General features: G+C 34.5%; 1 protein-coding gene across 3 annotated transcripts; it reads right to left on the bottom strand.

Moving 5' to 3' along the window:
- Window positions 1-4,431: 4,431 nt before the first annotated feature.
- LOC100247894 (nucleolar complex-associated protein 2) lies at window positions 4,432-14,407 on the bottom strand. Of its 3 annotated transcripts, none has more exons than XM_059737590.1 (11): window positions 14,269-14,407; window positions 11,415-11,539; window positions 8,895-8,966; window positions 8,221-8,805; window positions 7,455-7,757; window positions 6,662-6,991; window positions 6,356-6,562; window positions 6,138-6,224; window positions 5,398-5,492; window positions 5,183-5,308; window positions 4,432-5,111 (listed from the first exon to the last, which is right to left on the bottom strand). In XM_059737590.1, exons 1-11 carry the CDS (start codon window positions 14,381-14,383, stop codon window positions 4,760-4,762), a joined length of 2,397 nt encoding a protein of 798 aa, XP_059593573.1. In that variant the 5' UTR covers window positions 14,384-14,407; the 3' UTR covers window positions 4,432-4,759. The 3 variants fall into 3 exon arrangements, with proteins under 3 accessions (XP_059593573.1, XP_019076264.1, XP_010651573.1); XM_019220719.2 differs by having other exon boundaries at window positions 13,429-14,315; XM_010653271.3 differs by lacking the exon at window positions 14,269-14,407 and adding an exon at window positions 12,842-13,389.
- Between the last annotated feature and the right edge of the window lie 6,718 nt (window positions 14,408-21,125).

Below are 21,125 nucleotides of genomic sequence, written 5' to 3'. Positions count from 1 at the left end.
TTTCAAACATGACTAATTGATAGAGTATCTCTATGTCAGTAAGTGACTTGTTGTTACCCATTTGAACTTATTTCCTAGGATCTCCAATCTAGTAGGTTGGATTACTATCATTTTTGAATTTTGTATTAGGCATTAGCCCTATTCCTCTGGATGTTTATTTCACCAATTTTCTAGTTATTGGTTTAGTTAAAGGATCGACCTAATTTAACTTTGACCTCACATAATCTAAAGATATCATCCTTGACTTAAGCAACTACCACACTATATTATGTCTTAGGCATATATGCTTGTTCTTTCCATTAAAATTTTTACTTTTTGCCTTAACTATTGTAGTTTGACAATCACAATGCAAAGACATAGACGGTGTTAGTTTAGTCCAAAAAAGAGATATTTGTTAAGAGTTTTCTAAGCTACTCAGTCTTAGAACTTGTCTTTTCTAGGACAATAAATTTGACCTCCATAGTGAACCGAGTAATGCAAATTTGCTTGGAAGACTTCCAAGAAACTAATCCTCTTCCTAGGGTAAAGACATACCGCTAGTGGATTTCATCTCATCTAAATTAGAGATCTAATTAGTATCACTAATCCTCTTCAACTACATTAGGAAATATGCTATAACATAAACCATAGTCAATGGTGGCTTTCAAATACTTAAATACCCCGTAAATAGTGTTCCAATGGTCTTGGTTAGGACTTTGGATGTAACAATTCAATCTACTTATTGCATAAGCAATATTAGGTCTAGTATAATTGGTTAAGTACATCAAGCTACCATACTTCAATTGGGTAACACTCTATTCTCTATTCTTCATCAGATTTGAATTGGGATCATGAGAGGTTGACATTGGTTTACAATTTAAGTGTTCAAAGGTTTTTGTTTTAACCCACACAAAGATTTGACTAGCTTGCACACCATTTTCTCTCTTCTTGGAACCACACAATCATCTAGTTGATCTATATACATTTCCTATTCCAATTCCCCATTTAAGAACACAATCTTGACATTCATTTGGTGTATTACTAGGTTATGAAAGGAAGCTAGAGCCAACAATACTCTAATGGACTATATCTTGATTATAAGGGCAAAAGTGTCAAAGTAGTCTACACATTTATTTTGAACATTTTGGCAATTAAATGTATCTTTTTTATTTTTTTGGGTGGATCCACTTAGCTTTAATTTCTTTTTAAAGATCCATTTACAACCTATCAATTTTGCACCTCAAAGTAAATCCACTATCTCTTATGTATGATTAAACATGAGTGATTTAATTTTACTATTTATAGTCTCTTTCCTAAGGGTGCATTTGGAGAAGATATTGCTTTTTTACAAGTTCTAGGGTTTTCATCTATTAAGAAAGTGTGGAAACCAACTTCCAAAGTTTGTTTTTCCTATTTGTTTTACTTATGGCAATCAGAGGAGGTTCTTTAGATTTGTTTATAATGGTCTTCTGAATTTGATCTTCACTTTTAGGTTTCTTAAGCAATATAGTGTCCCTTTGACTATGTTTTCTAAAACTTGTTTTTAAAAACCATTTTTAAATTAAATAACAAAAAACAATTTTCTAGTGTTTCATAAAAATAATAAATAAAAAGTTGTTTTGCAAGTTGCTTTTAAAAACAGTTTTTAAAATAAAAAACAAAAAACTTATTTGGATAAGTTGTTTTTAAAAATGATTCTTTTTTTTTTTGGTTTTGTAAAAACATTGTAAATTCAATTTATATAATATAAATTTTATTTAATTCGAGTCTTATTAAAAGTCAAAATATTTTTATAATTACAAATAAATTAATAAATAAATAATTTTTAGTAAAATATGAATAATAATATTATAATAAAATCATAAATTATGTTTTTAAAAATATTCTATTTTAGTATATGTTAGAAACGTAAGGATATTAACATCTTCCTAATATTTTTTTTTTTTTGGTTAAAAATGAATAATAATAATTTAATAATATTTTATTTAAAATGAATAATGTCCCACTCTCTTACATGACATGAGTTATTTCCTTAACAAATAAATTCACTCTACTCCCTTCTTCATTAAGGTGCAAGTAACCCTTTATCAACATCATAATGTTTAAATTTCATATTTGTTCTAGCAGTAATCCTTATAAAGTGAAAAACCATTAAAGCAATAACAATCTTTATTTGTTTTCTAAGAGGAAAATTATGCATTTCTCATAGCATTCTCTATCTATTCTTCGAAAAGGAAAATGTTATTTCAATTGTGGAATGTCATGATTAGATATTTCCTTTTTACTTCTAGGCAAACTATCTCGCTAAAATTCTAGAAGATGGTAATGTTTGCCCTTATAAAGACTTAAATATCCACTTATTTGAGAATTATCGGTATCCACTAAATAATATTTACCTACAAAAAAAAAAAAGGCATGCTACATTATAAAAATTTAATCACAAAAGCAACTTAGATATTTTCATTTACAAATCTCTAGTAAGAAGACATATACCTAGGAACCATGCAAATTAAAACACATTGAAACCACATCCGACCATAACATTTCTACCAATACATGATGTTTGTCTATCTCTATGAACCATAATAGGCATGTGAGTTTCATTGATTACCCCAATATAATCCTTAAAAATATGGTCAATACTAATCATCATTTCTTATTTTATGAGGCACCTTCCTAAACTATGGATCACTTGGTTTTATAATATTCATAAGCATAAGACAAAAGACATTTAATATGATCTCAAATCATCTTGATATAGATTCACCAGAGTGCTAAAATCTTTCTTGAATCATCCTATTGTTAAGTCTATGATCCATTGTAACAAGAAACATTGCTAAAGCCTCTACTAAAACACCTAATTTCATGATCATTCAAAGCATCTATCGAAAACCTATATTCTATGTGGGAAGAAGTTCTACAATGTTTGGATGTGCCCTTAATAGATGTTTTGACAATGCTTTTCCCTTCAATAGATTATGATCTTAGCAATATGATGGTTCAAAAAGATTTCAACACTCTCATAAACTTGTATCAAAATGATTTGAGATCATATTAGATGTCGCTTGTATTATGCTTATAGATATTATATAACCCAAGTGATCCAAAGTTTAAGGAGGTCCCTCACAAAATACGAAATGATGACTAATATTAACCATATTTTAATGGTTGCACTAAAGTAATTGATGAAACTCATATGCCCATTATGGTTTCTAAAGATAGACATATCATATATAGGTAGATAAGACATAAATACCCCAAAAATTATGGTCATATGCGATTTCAATGTGTTTCACATTTCTACCCAAAGTTATATTAGGTTTTTTGACAGAAACTAAAATTAACGAAGACTAAATATATTCAACCAAACAATTCAAGGTTATGAATGAAATCACACTTTTCACATATTTTATATAGATAAAACATGAGAGCATTACTTTTAATTTTTTTTTTCACTCTTATATTAAGTCTAAAAACAATTTACTTTAAGACTTAAGTTATAATAAGAAGAAATATTTATGCCAAAGTATCAGATAATCCCCATAATTATTGAAAATTATAAATATAACCTTAATTTAACATTTTTACCTTTGCTTTTTTTTTTTTTCCCCTGGTGTTTTCATCCAAAAATGATTATATCCCATGTTTATAAAAGATGGATATAATTCTTCTGAATACTTTATTATTTTATCCTTTTAATCAAATAATCCAAAAAAAAAAAAATTCCAAGCAAATATCCCCTTCAATATTAGTTTTCAAGCTTAAACATCTTTGAAGTCATAATTAACCAAACACTCTTACTTTTCATCTCAACTGAACTTTCTTTTAGCCCAATTATAAATAATTTTCCTAAAAGCTACAATGATCTGACTATTAATATAAGTTAAAATGCTATTTCTGTTACCACTTTTTTTTCTCTTTTCCAAGGAAAGGTAAACAATAAAATGATAATAATTTACATTAGCTCTAAGTGTGACGAATGCCAAAAAGATAATAAGCAAATATTAAATCTAAGAACCACTTAAGTGGTGAAGAAAGAGTGATATTTCTAAGTCCAAATTTTCTCTTATGTCTATTCTTTACCACAATATCCCTCCAAGCGATCTTTACATGAATATGCTTAATTTACTACTACCACTACTACTACATGTTTCATCATGCATATAATAAAATAAAATAAATTTAAAAAAAGAAAAAAGAAAAAAGAAAGGGGGATCCAGAGGCCAATAGTAACTTGGGTTATCCTTATCCATATGAATTGCCTTTAACAACTACAAAAATGGCATAAACTACCATATATTGGGAAACATTAAATAAGATCATTTCCACCATAAGGACATGTTTGGAATGCTAGAAAGGGAAATGAGAATGGGCTACTATCTTCTTTCTCATTCATCACCACATTTGATTCACTAACTAAAAATCCAGATAAGAATAAAAAATTCATTCTCATGAAAACCAAATCCTAATCTTATCAGCATTTTGATTCCTTTCCTCAAGATGGTATAGTGATTCACATCCATTCTCATTCCTATTCCTACCTACCAAACTCACACTAAGTTTTAAAGGTCAACGGTGGAAGAAATCCATGTTTGAACATCTCATACAAAATTTTGGGTAAGCTACCAAAAGCTCCTCCATAAAACAGGCTTATAGAAAAATTCAGACAAAGACTATTTTGAAAAAATTCCTAGGAAGAAACAAATGCAAAAATGAAAAATTAGTAACGAAAAGATCAAACTGACAACACGTTTACTCATGTACCTTCTCATGTGCCTTATCAATTAGTTTTCTTCCTCTTCTTTGACTTTTTATGAATATGTATATCCTTTTTTGACACTCCTGTAGATGGTTTCCGCTTCTTGCTCTTCTTCATTGGAAGTGTTGGTTTTGCTTTATCTTTGTTCCCTGAAGAGGGCATGTCAATGGTAGATTGCTTCTTGCGCTGCTGTTTTGAGGGCACTGATTTTGCTTCCTCATCTTCTTCCCCGGCAGAAGAAGTGTCATTTAATGATCCATCTTCATCTGAACTAAGGATAAGGTCCTCCACAACATCATCTGTGATTGCCTCTTCCTGCTTCTCCTGCATCTTCTTCTTTTTCTTCTTTTTCCCCTCTTTTGATAGCTTAGCCCTGCACTCCAAACATGATAACATGAGAGAGAGAGAGAGAGAGAGAGAGAGAGGTTAGTTCTGTGCCCATACTTGGAATCACTTCCGGGAAACCAAGAAGAATTAAAGACAGCAGCACCATCCTCATTCATGGTATCATCTTCATCATGTTCGGACATCTTATTTCCAAATATGGAGGAGCGAGAACCCACAAGAACACTGGAAATTACAGGCATATTGTAAGGTGACAAACATGAACATGATAAAATGAACGTAAATGAAGCCTAATAAACAGTGCAAGTCTGAACCTGGATCCCATCAATGACTCATTCCTTTGCTGTGCTCTTTGGTGTAGAGTTGCAACATACTGTGATAGAGGGCTTGCTCCTGACTTTTTCTCAGCCTATAATAAAACATAACGTACGTCAGTTGTAGAGTACCTAGTAGGAAAGGCAACAAGAGATTCAAGAATAGATGATTCCATCACACAGATCATTGGTGTGGCTCAACAACTTGTGGAGCTGCATCATTTAATCATAACAAACCTTTGTCCCCAACTGAAAACCATGTGTTTACTGTTGTCCAAAAACTAAGGTCAAAGCAACAAAAATTCTATGATATAATAGTGTGATAATCTTAGAATCTCATAATTAAATAATGCTCAAAAAATAATATAAATTTTGTAAAAAAAAAAAAAAAAAAAAAAAATCTTCTCATTTCCCTGGATTGTAGACTTGGCTGCAACTCGGCCAGAATTCTGGGTTTCACCCACATTTTGACCCAAAACTGTCACAAAATTCTAAACAAGTAGTAGACGAGCTTTTGTCTCAATGGTAAGATCAATGTCTGCCCAACTAAACAAGGACCTTTTTTAAACCTCTTGCACGTTCTTCTATTAAGATTTTAACTTAGAAACCCAAATGAGTATATTTTGGGCCTCTTGCCCTCCTAAGTAAATGGTAGATAGAAAAGAGCTTTATGAAAGAGGTAAGAACAGAGGAAAATATAAAATAAAACATAAAAAAGAAGGAACCAAGAATATGCAAACCTCAAGAAAAGTTGTTGCAGCAGGATCATTTGGAAGAAAAGAAATACACATACGCCTTTCATTTGTAAATTCAGAATTGGCCTGAATCTGAGATACAAAACAACTCAAATATAAGCTTCACTATTTGTTAAAAGAAATGATGAGTTCACGCCAATCAAATTCTGACACATCAAAGCCCATGCACTTGAACACAGATCATCACCACTGACAATACATACATTATGAATTAGCTGTCTCATTTCTCGCCGGAACCTCTCGATTTTAGTAGCTTTGCAAAAACTACGTAATCGCACAGCTGGAATAAAAGATAACTCCAAGAAAGCAACAGAATAGCTCCATTGAGCTAAATGTTCAGCAAGCTCTTCAACCACAGAAAACACACATGCCTCCTGAAATGCTCGTGTCTTTAGGGTTGGTTTGCTCACCTGCCACAGAAAGCTTTATATTTTTATAACTAATAAAGTTACTAGAGTGCAATCCAGTTATCAACAGGTAGAAAGAAAAATCATGCTTAGTAGTAGTACCTTCAGTACAGATTGCAAATTAACAGCTTTGCCAGCTCCTCCAGTGGGGGGCTTATTCAATTCTTTCATCTCCAGCATGTCTAAAAGGAGTAGAGAAACAGGTATAAAAGTACCAGTAGAAGAAGCAATTCGATTTAGCATTCTAGCACACCGCAATCTAAGGGGGAAGTATCGAGCAGTTGGAACCAAACGAGCAACTCCAGAAATTATCTGAGTCAGTGGATAAGCGAGTGGCCTAAAATCAGCCTCTGAACCATAGGCACAGACAGCTCCGGTCCAAAGCTCAAGGCAGTTTATGAATTTCCATTCATAAACCTTTCGGAATGCTTCCTATAAACAGTCAGGTATAGAGTGGAGTAAGTAAAGATATTGATTATTGGAGATCTGAACTCAAGGGAATTGCTCAAATGTATTGAATATAATGTATAGTCTATAATTGTTCACTCTGTGGATGCCCTTTTAACTTATAAATAAATAAATAAAATGTAGTTTGTGAACTTTTAAACTAACATTGGATAACTAAGGTTGCAGCTGCACATGGCGTCAAGGCAAATTACATCTTCTCGTTCAATGGAGCCAAAAAGATGAGTAAGAGAAATAGCTAAATGTGCACTTATATAATTTAGAAAGTAAGAAAAAAATTAAGGATGGGAATTATCTAATAAATAAATAGAGGCAAATAATGTAGCATTGAAAGACATTACCTAGATGTATGAAATGTCTTATATACTAGGAAGAATTCATATACAGGGGACACATTCAATATCATACAAGGAAAATGAGGAAATAATACCTTAGTTCTCATATTAAGAGCTTCCCGTAAGATCATTCCCAATTGCCGAATGAAAACAAAAGCATGTTGATATGCAATTGGTAGGTCCACCCCGAGAAGTTCAATGACACAATTCCCAAGAAACTGAATATGTTGTAATTTCACAGCATTGACAAACTGGCAGTTTAAAACATAGGCCCTGTATATCCCTTTGAAGCACTCATCTAAACAATCAGAACCAAGGCGAATGCATAAGTCTCTTATAAATAGAAAGGAGACAACAGGAAGGGCACCTCCTCCTGTACCCCAAAAATGAAGTGTAACCTGAAAAAGCCACAAACTTTGTATTTTATGTACCAGTTGATAACAGAATAGGCAATGACAGCAACTACAACCAACATTGGAACTGTATGAATAGCGTGTCTAAGTTCCTAAACATTGAAAGTATGTGCCCATATAAATTTACTCTAAATCTCAAATCAGTCCAATTGCAGAGTTCCACCAAAAGATTCCACTTAAGTGCTAAATCCTTCCTTTATTCCATATGGGGTAGAGCAATAACATTAAAAGTACAATTTGAGATTAACAGCAACATTTATCAAATTGGCCTAATGGAATGTCAATTGAACACTTGTGTCACTGCATTTTTCACAATTAACCAGTATTCTCTATCTTATCTTATGTAAAGAGAAATTGAACTAAAGGCAGGATGTTGTACTTTTCACTTACCCAGCACCATGTCTTATATAAGGAAAATATTTAACTCCAAGCAAAACTCTGTGCATACCTTAATGTACCTCCTTAGGAGACTTGGGAAAGTAGTCAAAAATATCGATGAATATCTGAGGCGCCGTAAAGTAAATGATATCATTTCCATATCAGTCATTTGGTTCAAAATGTGTAAAGCATTTCCAAGATATGACTTCACCAAATGGTTGTGGTCCTTCCATTGTTTTGTGCCCATTAGATTGTTTATGGTCTCTTTCTTCCCTCCAGAAGTTGGGAGTTTCAACAAACTTCGAAGAATTCCATCCATTTCACTTAGAACAAATAGCATTATTTTGTTGAAGACACCACTAGACATGATATTGAACTTTGTCGAAGACTCATCCTGCTCATCATCACCATAGTGGCAAGCAGTCCTAAAAGCTCTCATAAGTGAACGGATAGCACCTAATTTTGCATTTTCTCGAATTGAGTTACACCAGGAATCCACCATTTCAGTCGTGATAACATTTTTAGATGATTTATCTTCATTTTCTGCTTTATTAGCCACCTTTTCCAAGTCACTTGCATCAGCTTCATCATCTTCTGGTATTTCTGCATTTTCCATGTCAATGTCATCATCTTCCATGTCAATTTCATCGTCTTCCTGCAAAAAACATTGCGACATATTTGATAGGACTATTTCAACTACCACATCCTTAGAAGAATTAAGAAGAAATATTTGTGCTTGCTTACATCAATGCCCTCATCATTAAATGCTAGAAGCTCCTTATCATGCTCTTTCAAGAATTGATAGAATTCTGGGTCCTGCAGAAGACAACAGTTATTGACCTCACATTACACCAAGAACAACAGAGTGGAATTTAGATAAAACTTTGACAAAGCATTTAGGATCAAGCGACTACTGCCAATAATTATTTAATGCCAAAGATTCACTTGGGGGTTTATCAAACATGAAGATCATATTCATCGCACTGACCAACATAGTAGACCAAATGAAACTAGTGACTAACATAGTGGACTGCACAAAACTGTGCAACCCCTATATAAATGAATTCCAGATGTAGTCAGATCATTGTTCCTTGATGCAACCAGCAAAAGAGACAAAATTATTGCACAAAAACAGCAGAAAATTGACCGTAGATTACCTATAGGAAAAGGGTTTTTAGCTTGACTTCATAGACAAACACATTTTGTCCACTTGCACAAACAATGCATAATATCCAAGCAGCACACAAGTTTCACACATTTGACAATTTGCAAATAAATATGACTATCATGCCTCTGTGAACTGCAAGTCCACAACAAGCATGTGACACAAGTAGATTTTTTTTTTTTTTGATAAGTAAAAGGGTATTGGATTAATATAAAGGTATACACAACGTATACATATACAAAACCAATAGAGGCGGAAACCCATGTGACACAAGTAGATTTTAAATTCTACATGGAATAACAAGTCATGAATTTCAATTTACAAGGTAAATCATCAGTAAAAAAACTCTACCCACTCAAAGTAACTTCCAACACTGACTTTTCAAGATGGAGAAGGAAATTTCTTGATGCAATGCCATCATTTCTGAATGGCAACCATAATCATAAAATACAACATTCAATATTAAAATTCCAACTCCTTGTCCAATACTTGGGGTTAGAAATACTAAAGTTATCCTAATTATTCTAGTATGTAAAAAACCAAGTGTTCAATAGCATTTGTTGCAGCTACTCAACACCAGTACTAATGCAAAATCAAGTTACAACAATGTAAAACTGTTATGGAACTATATCTGAAATAAATCCAAAAATCTTTAAAACAGAAGTAAACTTTATTCATTTATTCCCAAAGTGCTTACAAACCTAACTAACCAGAGGTCTATTTTTCCCCCTTGCCATGTCATATCCTTGTATCTCTGCCCTTAAATTCACCTGGTGTAATCTGTAATTGTGGACAATGTTTTTTAGCTTGTATGCATGTCTTATATTTATACTCACCTTTGTTCCACTTCCACCATTTCTTCAATGAAGTCTAGTACTATTCTTAACATTTGATTCCAATCCAAATCAAAGGATGATGGTTATATCAAGAGGAACTTGAGCTGAACCATGCAAAGAGAAGAAATAGGTCCATGATCTACACAAAATTACAAAAATTGAAACAAAGAAAGGATTTTTACAAGAATATGCAATCCATGTGCCTTGGGGCACAGCCAACAACCCATATAATGCACATCAAAAATCCCACGGCAACCACATAAAAACAGCATGGTTTACATTATAACTTTTAGAGAATGAAGGCAAAAGTGACAAAATGTACAAGTAGAAGAACAGGGTAGTAGAGAAAGAATTCCCTGAAATATGACATATTAGGATTTTCAAAGATTAGTTGCTTTAGCCAAAACAATAACAACCACCAAAATATATAAAAAAAAAAAAATACCATACACAACCACCAAAATAAATAAATACCTTACACTACAATATATGCTACAATTCACCCAAATTCATTCCATTACCAAATTATCATTTATAAACATATTGTTTGCCTTGCCAAGTAAAAATTTTCTTAGAAGGACCCAATAACTTGGTCTTGCACTCTACCTTTGAAAACATAAAACAATTGTGAAATCAATAATAATTAATCTCTTCAAGGGAAAGCAGCTCAATGGCATAAATAATTAACATATACAAGCATAATGCATGTTCTAACACACCCAAAAGATCCCCAAACACAACCAAAAGACGCCAAGTGACAAACACACCCAAATGAATATATATGTGTGTGTGTGTCTGTGTGTGTGTGTGTGTGTGTGTGTGAGAGAGAGAGAGAGAGAGAGAGAGAGAGAAGAAAAAGAAAAAGAAAAAACCTAAACACCTAAGTTCATTGACGTCAAGCTACTTGTACTAAAAGAGATTCATAGAATTAAATGTCAAATTTTAACTACAATTGCCTTCATCATGGAACTCACAAAAACTATTCACCTCACTAAATTCACAAAAACTATTTATTTCACTTAGGAAAATGGGAAAAAGCACCACATCTTTCCTACTCTTATTTAGACCAACTTAACAAGAACCAAATTCTCCCTTATAGCATTAACCAAATAAATATGAAACATGTATATGTCCCATGTCCAAAAATAATTACACTAAGCTTCATAATTAGCATACAAAAAATAAACAGTCAAGTTTCAATCATCTAATGCATCAAAAAAGATATAAAATCAACAATTTTAAAATAAAAAGAAAATCCCTAACCTTTTCCTGAAGTCTTTCTAATTCCTTCATATGCTCTCTTGCTTTACTTTGAGATTTTGATGTCATACTGTTTTCCATGCCTTCTTCCTCCTCTTCCCTTGTTACTTCACAATTTGAACTCTTGACTGAGATTACCCATAAAATCAGTAATATTGAAGAAAAGAAGTCTAATTCAAGTACAAGGAAAATATTCATCTTATCACCTCTTTTTATACCCTTTTTACCACTTGGCATGTCAACGGTTTTCATGTGAGCATATTATGAAAGGAAAATGATAGGCTGACCACCTATTTTACAACCTTTCTTTTAGTCTAATTCAAGTACAAGGAAAATATTCATCTTATCACCTCTTTTTATACTCTTTTTACCACTTGGCATGTCAAGTGTTGTCATGTGAGAATAATATGAGCAGACAATGATAGGCTGAACACCTATATCGAAACCTTTCTTTTACCATTAGATGTCATGTAGATTTCATGGAATTGACACACAAAAATATAAATGCTATTGATTCTCTTCCACTTCAACAGTTAAAAATAAGGTAGCAAGCAACAAACTAAAAAAAAGGAGAATAATTCTACACCAGACCAACTCAATTATCAGATGATAAAAGAAATGTGATACAAGAGATGGTCGACCTAGCATTTTTCCACAAGAAACTCAAAAAATAAGTGGTAAAAGATGACCAACTTAGCATTGTCCAACCATTAAAAAATGCTAATCCAACCACCTCTTTCACAAAGTTTTATTTTAATCTGTGACTGATGTAACCCAATTGAAGAAATGGCATTAACACATCAGCACATATACTCATAATTCCATATTTGTGTCACATTTATGCCAAAGCTTAAGAAAGGGCTAATAAGACCAATTTTCATTAATTCTCCATTTGGATCATCGGAAGTCTGAGTGAAAAAAAAAAGGACGAACAAAGGGAGAAAACAAGAAGTAAAATTAAACTCATCATCATGGATCAAGGTATCCGTGAGTCCACTACGACTTGGCTGAGTCGTATCCGTCTCAGCCCTTTCATGCTGAGTTCAATACCTGATACTATCTTAGGAACCAGTAAAACTCAATTGACTCAGTCAAGATGCTGAGTTGACTCAGGTGAATCGGCTGAGTTACCAAAAATGTTCCGAGTTAAACTCAAAACTAAAAAATTTCTTTCCAAATCCCAGCAAAAGAACACCAAACAACACCCAACACTGAGAAAAAGAACCCCAAACAACAACCAAAACTGAGAAATCTTTGAAAAATCAATGATTCACTTGAAAAGGAAAATTTTTTCACAAAAATCACAAGCCATAATTGAAGAACCGTGATGAAGAAAACAACCCCATGAAGTCTTTGAAAAGTTTTTTTAGTCCAAGCAGTGATTGCTTTTGACGTGTATGAGAAGAGGTTGAGGGCATTTCATCGCTAACCTCGCCACGGGGTGGGCTGCAACACCTTCGTGGATAACTCGTCCTCCATTGGCGAGGATCTTGGGTGCTGATCTCTCATCTCTCTACTTCGTCTCCACTGTGTGGGTGTGGGCTGCAGAGGAAGGTCTCTGCTTTTGCCAAATAGGGTTCTCCTCTCTCTCTCTCTCTCTCTCTTTTATTGATTTTTATAATAAAATTGGAACGTGTGTAACATGTTCAACTCTACCCCTGATGAAATGTCCCCATGTACAAGAGTTAATTAAAGAAGGGGTTACCATGTGCTCAATAGTTCAAAAGGAAGAGGAATGAGGTTCTCCTCTCTCTCTCTCTCTCTCCGCGGGGTGGGTTGCTGGTGTTTGAGAAATGGGGATTGAATACAATGGCTAATCCTATATTTTCCAATATCAGTAATATAAATTGCATGGTAGTGATGTATTGTTTTATTGTTTTAAATGCCAATGTGTGAAATATTTACGATGCAAAACTTTCTTTCATTTTCTCATATATTTTTTTTTCTCAGTATCCAAACGAAGGCATATAACCTAGAAATTGATTGATTGAATTGGGGATAGAGATTGGAGCAGTACCTTGAACTGAGAAGATCAGTCGAAACGGCGCGGTTGGGAAGACGGATTGAATGCTTTTATCTAAATGAAGTTTGGGGCGTCTTCTGCGGCAAACCCTAAACCCCCTAAACCGTGCAAAGTGACCAAATAACTCCTTTTTGTAATTAGGTTGTAAGCTAACTCTCAAACAGTCAAACCCATAGTTGCGTTTTAGGATGGAAGGGTTTTTAATCTTTTAGTTTTATTTATTTATTTAATGTACAAATATACGGATTTTATCGGCGATATTTCGCCGATATATCGGATGTCGGCGGCCTTGAAACGAAATTCAACACCAATTATCGAGATTAATATCGGCAAAAAATCGACAAAATCGGCTATATATCGGTCTAGAACCGATAAATCGCGCTCGCGACACGCGGAGTTGCCGGAGGAGGATATCAAAAAACCGCCGAAAATATCACCGATATTTCGGTATTTTATCGGTATTTTTACCGATTTTTCGGGAAATTTCCCGATATTTCCTGCCAGTCCAGCCCGCGCACAGGATACAAAATCTGTCCTTTTTTTTTTTTTTTTTGAAAAAACATAAGATGCTAGTTGGTAATCTGATCATGATTTGCAGGCAGAGGTTATGTTTTTCAGCCTGGCACAACAGCAAAGAGACCCCTAGAACAGATCCAGAAAACACAGGGAGCAAAAGAAAAGCAATTTTTTTGGTTTTCCTTGGGGGTTTTGCATGGATTTTCTCGGAAATCAAACGAGGATGAATTTTTCCGGAAATAGAATGGGGGATGGATGTTCTTGGGAATCAAACGGGGCTTGCAAAACAAAAAAATAATAACATGATTAGATTAGTACCTGCGAGTATTGAGAGTGGCAGAGGAAAATAGGGCCGTTTTAGGGATTCACTCGTCTGGAGGGCAACTTCACAGAAGGGCTTCTTGATGCCCGAGTGAGAGAAGTGGGTAGCCATTTTGATTTTTAGATTTAGTAGGGATTAAAAAAAAAAAAAAAAAAACAAATCAGGAGAACAATTTTCCTCTCTCCATATAAATAATTATTAATTATCCATCCTTATTTTGATTAAATCACTACCATTGAAAATTCGATTTTTATAGATTGTATTTATAAAGTAAAATTAATTTAATAAGATAAATTATTAATAATTTTAATTATTTAAATAAATTAATGTTAATAGAAAAAATTGTTACCACATATTTTTAATAAAATTTTAGAAATTAAATCTCAAATAAAATATTTTATATAAATTAATTTAATTTTTCATTTAAAATATAATAAAACATGTTTTAATAAAAATATTTTAAAATTTTTTAAATAAATATTGTCTTCAACAAGATGAGCTCACTTCATTTAACAATATAATGGAACCATATAGATCTTTCTTTTGATATTAAGGACTATTGCAATATCATATGTATTATATTTATGTATAAATTATTTTTATTCAATAAAATCAAATATTTCTTAACTCAATTCTAATTTTATACACTTTCAAAATTCATATTTATTATTCTTAAAATTCAAATGTCGAATCTACCGATATATCTCTGTTTACGATGTTTTTCTTCTTGATCATATATATGTCAATTACACTTATAAAATAACTTTAAAATGTGTATTCTTACTTATTTTATCATTTTTTTTAGTTTTTTCAAGCATTCCTATGAATTTTAAATAATTTTCACTCCCATCGATATTTGTGAAAAAATATCCACCGATATTTCTGATATATCCATAAAATCAAAGTATCGATATATCCGTAAAATCCGATTTTTTAATCCATGCAAATATATATATACACACATTTATATATTTAATTTAAATATATATAAATTAAACACCAAATCCCAACTCCTCGCACTGAGGTAGAAAGAAAATATCAAGTTATTGCATACCATAAGTTTATAAGTGATTTTTAATTGGAACTCCAAATATTTGTCCAATAATGCATAAAACTCCTTAATTTTTTAGACTCCTTGTGACTCTTTTTTTGAATATGAGGATTTAGATTCTTTAAATATTTTTTATTTTATTGATTCAAAAAAAAGTAGGAATTAATAATAAGATTGATACAGAAAATCAATACAAAAAAAAAAAAAGACAAGAAGAGATACGTCTACCCCCTGCATATTTGATACTTTCTCTTAATAAGAAACTCGTAACACCAACCCCATTTGTAATTTCATCAATTACTCATCCATAAAAAAATAAAAGAAAATAAAAATGAGTTAGTTCTGCCAATCCTTTTATACCCTTAGTTAAAGATGTTTCATAAAAAGCATCTATGTAACCACATATGACCAATTATATACCTTATTTATTATTTTATCCCAAAAAAATCTCTTACAAACTTTGATGGCAAATGAATTAATTAAATCCAAAATTTGTAAAGATGAATAAATAGAATATAAAAGATACACTAAAAATATTTCAAAATAAGATATATTGACTGAAAAAATTGCATGTATAACAAATTCATACCAATCCCCATAGTTATTCAAATTTTTATGTAAAAGGTTTGTGGTCGGATTTAACCATTTTGATAATATATTGAAATCCATTCTTTCTTGATTGGAAGGAATTCCTATGGCTCCAATGAACAAAGTAAATAGGGTTAATGCAAATAGAGGGAATAGCAGAGCCTATATACTTCATTTTATTGATCAAACTAAGTTAATCATAAATTATTTGATAATATTAATTTGGATCCCCTAAAAATAAAATGGATCTAATTGCACTTCATAGCTTCAAATTGTTGATGGGCAAAAGAGAGGATATCTTGAGGGAGAGAATGGGAAAATACCATATGACCCAATATATCTGACAAGCTACACTATACATGAATCCAAGATATATTTTCCTCTTCATGCTTTTGAAAAGGCACTTTTGGAACACCAATAGGCATAAAATAACGGGAAAAAAAATAATTAATCCCACAATATTCAATAGTAATACACATCAATTAATAAATTCCAATAATAGCCATCAACACAATTCAAATTCTCTTGCACGTGAAAACATCTCAAGACATGCATCTATAATTCCCATGAGCGCGAAAACATCTCAAGACAACATCTATAGTAGAATGCCCTACAAACAAAAACAATTCATATCCACTCATTAATCTTCACCAAAATACCAAGGCATCACTTCCCATAAAGTAGCAAGGCTTTCTTACCAAATCAATCCAAAGAAAATTTGTCATTGCATCCCAAATGAACTATCTTCAGCAAAACATCAAAAGTGACACCACAGATTAAAAAAAAAAAAAATGAAAAGCATGAAGCAGATGCATATTTATTGTCAATAAATCTAAAGAAAATAACTTAATTCTTAAAAATTAACTTAATACTTGGTTTCCAAGAAAACAAAGGAAAATAAACTAAAAACTTTAAATCTTCTAAAAGATGGTAAAATTCCATGCTTTCTTCGCTTCCTCTCCTAATTTTCAAACCTATACACTAAAATCCAACAACCAAAGTAAAATTGCGGGGTACACTAGCCAACACAATCTCTTACTCCAAAACCACACCAGAAAGCCACCTGATTTGAAGCCTCGATGGAAATCAAACATTAAATGCAAGAAACAAACATCCACAAATGCTAAAAAAAATCCCTAAATTCAAATCAAAAACAACAATTCTAATACATAACAATCAAATCCATGGAAACACCAAATCGCACCAAAACAAGGAAAGCTACACAAGACTTTGAAGTTGCCTTTAGTGGTCCAAGACTGATTGAATGGCCTAGAAGAAATGAGATCGTCAGGCAGATTGAGCTTGCTTTCGGCAATCGAGAGTGGCAAAGTAGTGAGAGAATATCGAAAAAGAGAGGGAATGAGTGAAGAAGAGTAGTAGTTGGAGAGTCTTCAATGAGACCAAAACTTTAGAAATTAGATAAATGGAAATGAAAAAAAGTAACATAAACGGATTATAAGGTTTTGGCAAAGTGTTTTAGTAGAAATAGAAAACTTGTGAAAGAGACCAAGGGAGCGAGATGTCACAGACTTAGTTTTTTCCTAAGCTCATGCGACACTTAGATAAGTTAAGACACTTGATCTTGCTAAGTTAGTCTTACTCTCGATGCTTAGTTTGCTAGGCTAAGATGCTGATGATTTGGAAGCTTTAGAAGGCGTAGTAGGCAACTCTTGAAGAAAAGAAACTTTTATTGCTCAAAGGAAGCTTTACATGTGCTTTGGAACTCACTTGCTTGGTGTCTTGGCCAAATGAGGTCCTCACCTATTTATAGGCACCAATGGAACTCTCTGGAACCTTTAAGGGTTTTTTAAAAATCATGAATATTCTAGAACACCCTACACACTTCTATGCACAAGCCCATGTACAAGAATATACAAGAGATCTCTAGAATTCTCTAGAAAGCCTTGGACTCATCTTATACCTTCCACCATAGTGTAGAGATGTGTGGACATCTCTAGATATCTTTAGAACTTTCCACACTTTTCCCACCAATGGCTAAGTGTAGGAGTCTTTAGAAACTTCCTAGGCTCTATATAAACCCATGAGGAGGCTTATTTGAAGCATCTTGTGACACTCTCCCCCACCTAAGCCGCAGATGTCCTCATCGCATCTTCCACCTGGAACCGCTCAATCTGCTCTTGAAACTGCCATAGTGCGTCTGCTGGCTCCTAGCTAACCTCTCTGTCCAGTAGTCCCTTCCATTTCACCAAGTACTCTATAGCAAGAAGCACGCCTCATTTCCTAATGACTTGGTATGCAATGATGTGTTCTACTTCCATGTCATAGGAGGTCACAATCGTTGGCTTGGATCATCCTTGTCTTCGTGATATGGTTTTAAGTAACTTACGTGGAAGACAAGATGAATCTTCAACCTCGGTGGTAACTCAACTTTATAAGACACCTTGTCGACCTTCCTAAGTATGGAGAAAGGTCTTTCATACCTCCTCACAAGGCCCTTATGCACCGACCTTAGCGACTTGAATTGTTGGGAAGGAGCTTGACAAGTACCATGTCTCCAACCTTGTACTATGTGTGACATCACTTCTTGTCAGCTCACTTCTTCATATTCCTAGTAGTTTTGTCCAAATATAAGTGTGCTATGTTAGCTTGCTTGTGCCACCCCTTAACGAACTTAAAAGTCGTTGGACTTCTACTCGTATAACCATTACTAGTGTGTGAGGAGTCAATGGCCAATATAGCCTATATGCCCATATAGCTCATATAGGCCTCAACTTCATCCTGTATTTGAGGCCAATAGTAAGCTGACTCAACTAATGCCCTCGTGCATCATTGCCCAGGGTGTCGAGCTTGTTTGGTGTCATGGCATTCCTTAATTAGGTTTTGTCTTATGTTTCTCCACTTGGGCACGTAAATTCGTCTCCCCTTAGTGTAGAGTAGGTCGTTCTTTGCCAAAAACTGTTTGGTTTTCCCCTCATGGGCCAAGGCAATGAGGCTCTTAGCCACTGGATCATGTTGCAGCCCCTCCCTTAAAAGTTCCATTATCTCCTTTTAGGGCTGACTCGTCATGGATGCTAGCTTTGCCTTACAACTTAGGGCATCGACCACATAATTAGCGCTTCCCGGCTTATACTCCAGCGTATAGTTGAACTCGGCTAGGAAGTCTTACCACCTAGTTTGCTTAGGACTTAACTTCTTCTGCGTTTGAAAGTGGCTAGTGGCAACATTATCGGTCTTCACTATGAAGTGAGACCCTAGAAGATAGTGTTTCCAGGTGTGCAAGCAATGGACGATGGCGACCATCTCCTTTTCTTGCATTGTGTAGCGCTTCTCCGTGTCATTTAGCTTACAACTCTCGAAGGTGATCAGATACCTATCTTGCATAAGAACTCCCCTAATAGCAAAGTCTAAGGCATCTATGTGTACCTCAAATACCTTGGTGTGGTCGGGTAGTACTAATACCGACTCCTCAATCATAGCCTTCTTCAAATCCTCAAATGCTTGTTGGCACCTTTCATCCCACTCTCATGCCTTATTCTTCTTAAGAAGATCAATGAGTGGAGTTGTCCTTGCCGAGTAACCCTTGATGAACTACCAATAGTAATTAACTAAACCAAGGAAAGATCTTAGTTGAGGTACCTTGGTTGGTGGATCTTACTCTTGAATGGCCCTAACCTTGCTGTTGTCCATCATCAACTTGCCATCATTGATACGATGTCCTAGGAAGCTCACCTCTTTCTTAGCAAATGAGTACTTCTTCTTTACATATAACTTGTTATGCCTTAGAATCTTGAAGACCTTCCTTAGATGGTCTACGTGTTCTTTCAAGGTGTTATTGTAGATGACTATATCATCCAAGTACACTACCACGAATTTGTCTAGATATGGATGGAAGATCTTATTCATGAGTGTGCAAAACATTGTTGGGGCATTGGTAAGACTGAAGAGCATCACTAAGAACTTGTATGAGCCATACCTAGTCACACATGTAGTCTTCGGCTCATCCCCCTCCGCAATCCTTACTTGGTAGTAGCCCAAACTCAAGTCTAGCTTCATAAAGTATCTCGCCCTACCGAGTTGATCAAACCAGTCAGCAATGAGCGAAATAGGGTATTTGTTCTTTACCATCACCTTGTTGAGTGCCCGATAGTCGATGCACATCCGTAGGGATCCATCATGTTTCTTTTGAAACAAGACCGACGCATCATAAGGATTTTTAGAAGGTTGGATGAATACCATGTCCAACAGCTCCGTGAGTTGTCTCCTTAGCTTTTCCAACTTAGGCGGTGCCATCCTATATGGCCCCATAACATGGGGCTTAGCTCCCGCCTCCAATTCGATTTTATGGTCTTCATCTTTTCTAGGGGGGAGTCTCTTGGGCAACTCGGGTGGCATCACGTCCTTAAACTCATCAAGGACTCCCTCGATTTCCTTAGGCATGGGCTTTCCCGACCCATCATCCTTTCTCTTCTTAAAGATGGCCAGGTAGGTCACCTTTTTCTTCTTTAACCCATTTTTTACTTGCATAGCCAATACCACAGGGGTCTTGGGTGAAACTTTAGTGACCGCAAGGACCATGCATGGCTTCTCCTCCTCTAGGATGGTCATTGAGTGTAGGAAGGGTAGTGGCACGACCTTGACCTTCTATAGGAAGTCCATTCCTAGTATCATCTTGAAGTCGTCCATGGGTGCCACTATGAAGTCGATCATTCCTTGCGATGAGCCAATGTGCATAGCCACCCTGCGTGCTACTTCATGTGATGGCTTGACAATTGAATTAGTTGCCTTGAGCCAACCTCCTTCCTTGGATTCTTAGAGCTCCAACCTCTTTGCCTCATTCTCCGAGACAAAGTTTCGAGTGACACTAGGGCTTTGGTGGCCTTTCCATTTACAAGGGCCTCTACATGCATTAACATTTTACTTTGAGGCATCTTAAGTACTGGCTTAGCCTTGAGGGCGTTTAGGAGTTATAATGATCCCACATGAGCATCACCCTCATTCTCATTCTCCTTTATCATGGCATTTAGGGCTTTCTTCTTGGGTTAGTTTTGCGCCCAATGTGGACCATCACATAGGAAGTAGTTGGTCCTAGGTGTGAACTCCTTCCGTTTGTCCTTGCACTTGCCATCCTTGCCACTAGGGGCTTTGCTTGATCCTTCCTTAGGTGTGTCGCCCCGTGATCTCTTGTCTTTCCCATATTTGGCATGATTAGCCTTGAATTGTGGCTTGGACTTGGAGGAGTCTCCTATTTTGTAT

The sequence above is a fragment of the Vitis vinifera genome, chromosome 6 (genome assembly GCF_030704535.1).
Source record: "Vitis vinifera cultivar Pinot Noir 40024 chromosome 6, ASM3070453v1".
In the NCBI taxonomy this organism is placed as follows: domain Eukaryota; kingdom Viridiplantae; phylum Streptophyta; class Magnoliopsida; order Vitales; family Vitaceae; genus Vitis; species Vitis vinifera.
This window is presented reverse-complemented; position numbering and strand designations above follow the sequence as displayed.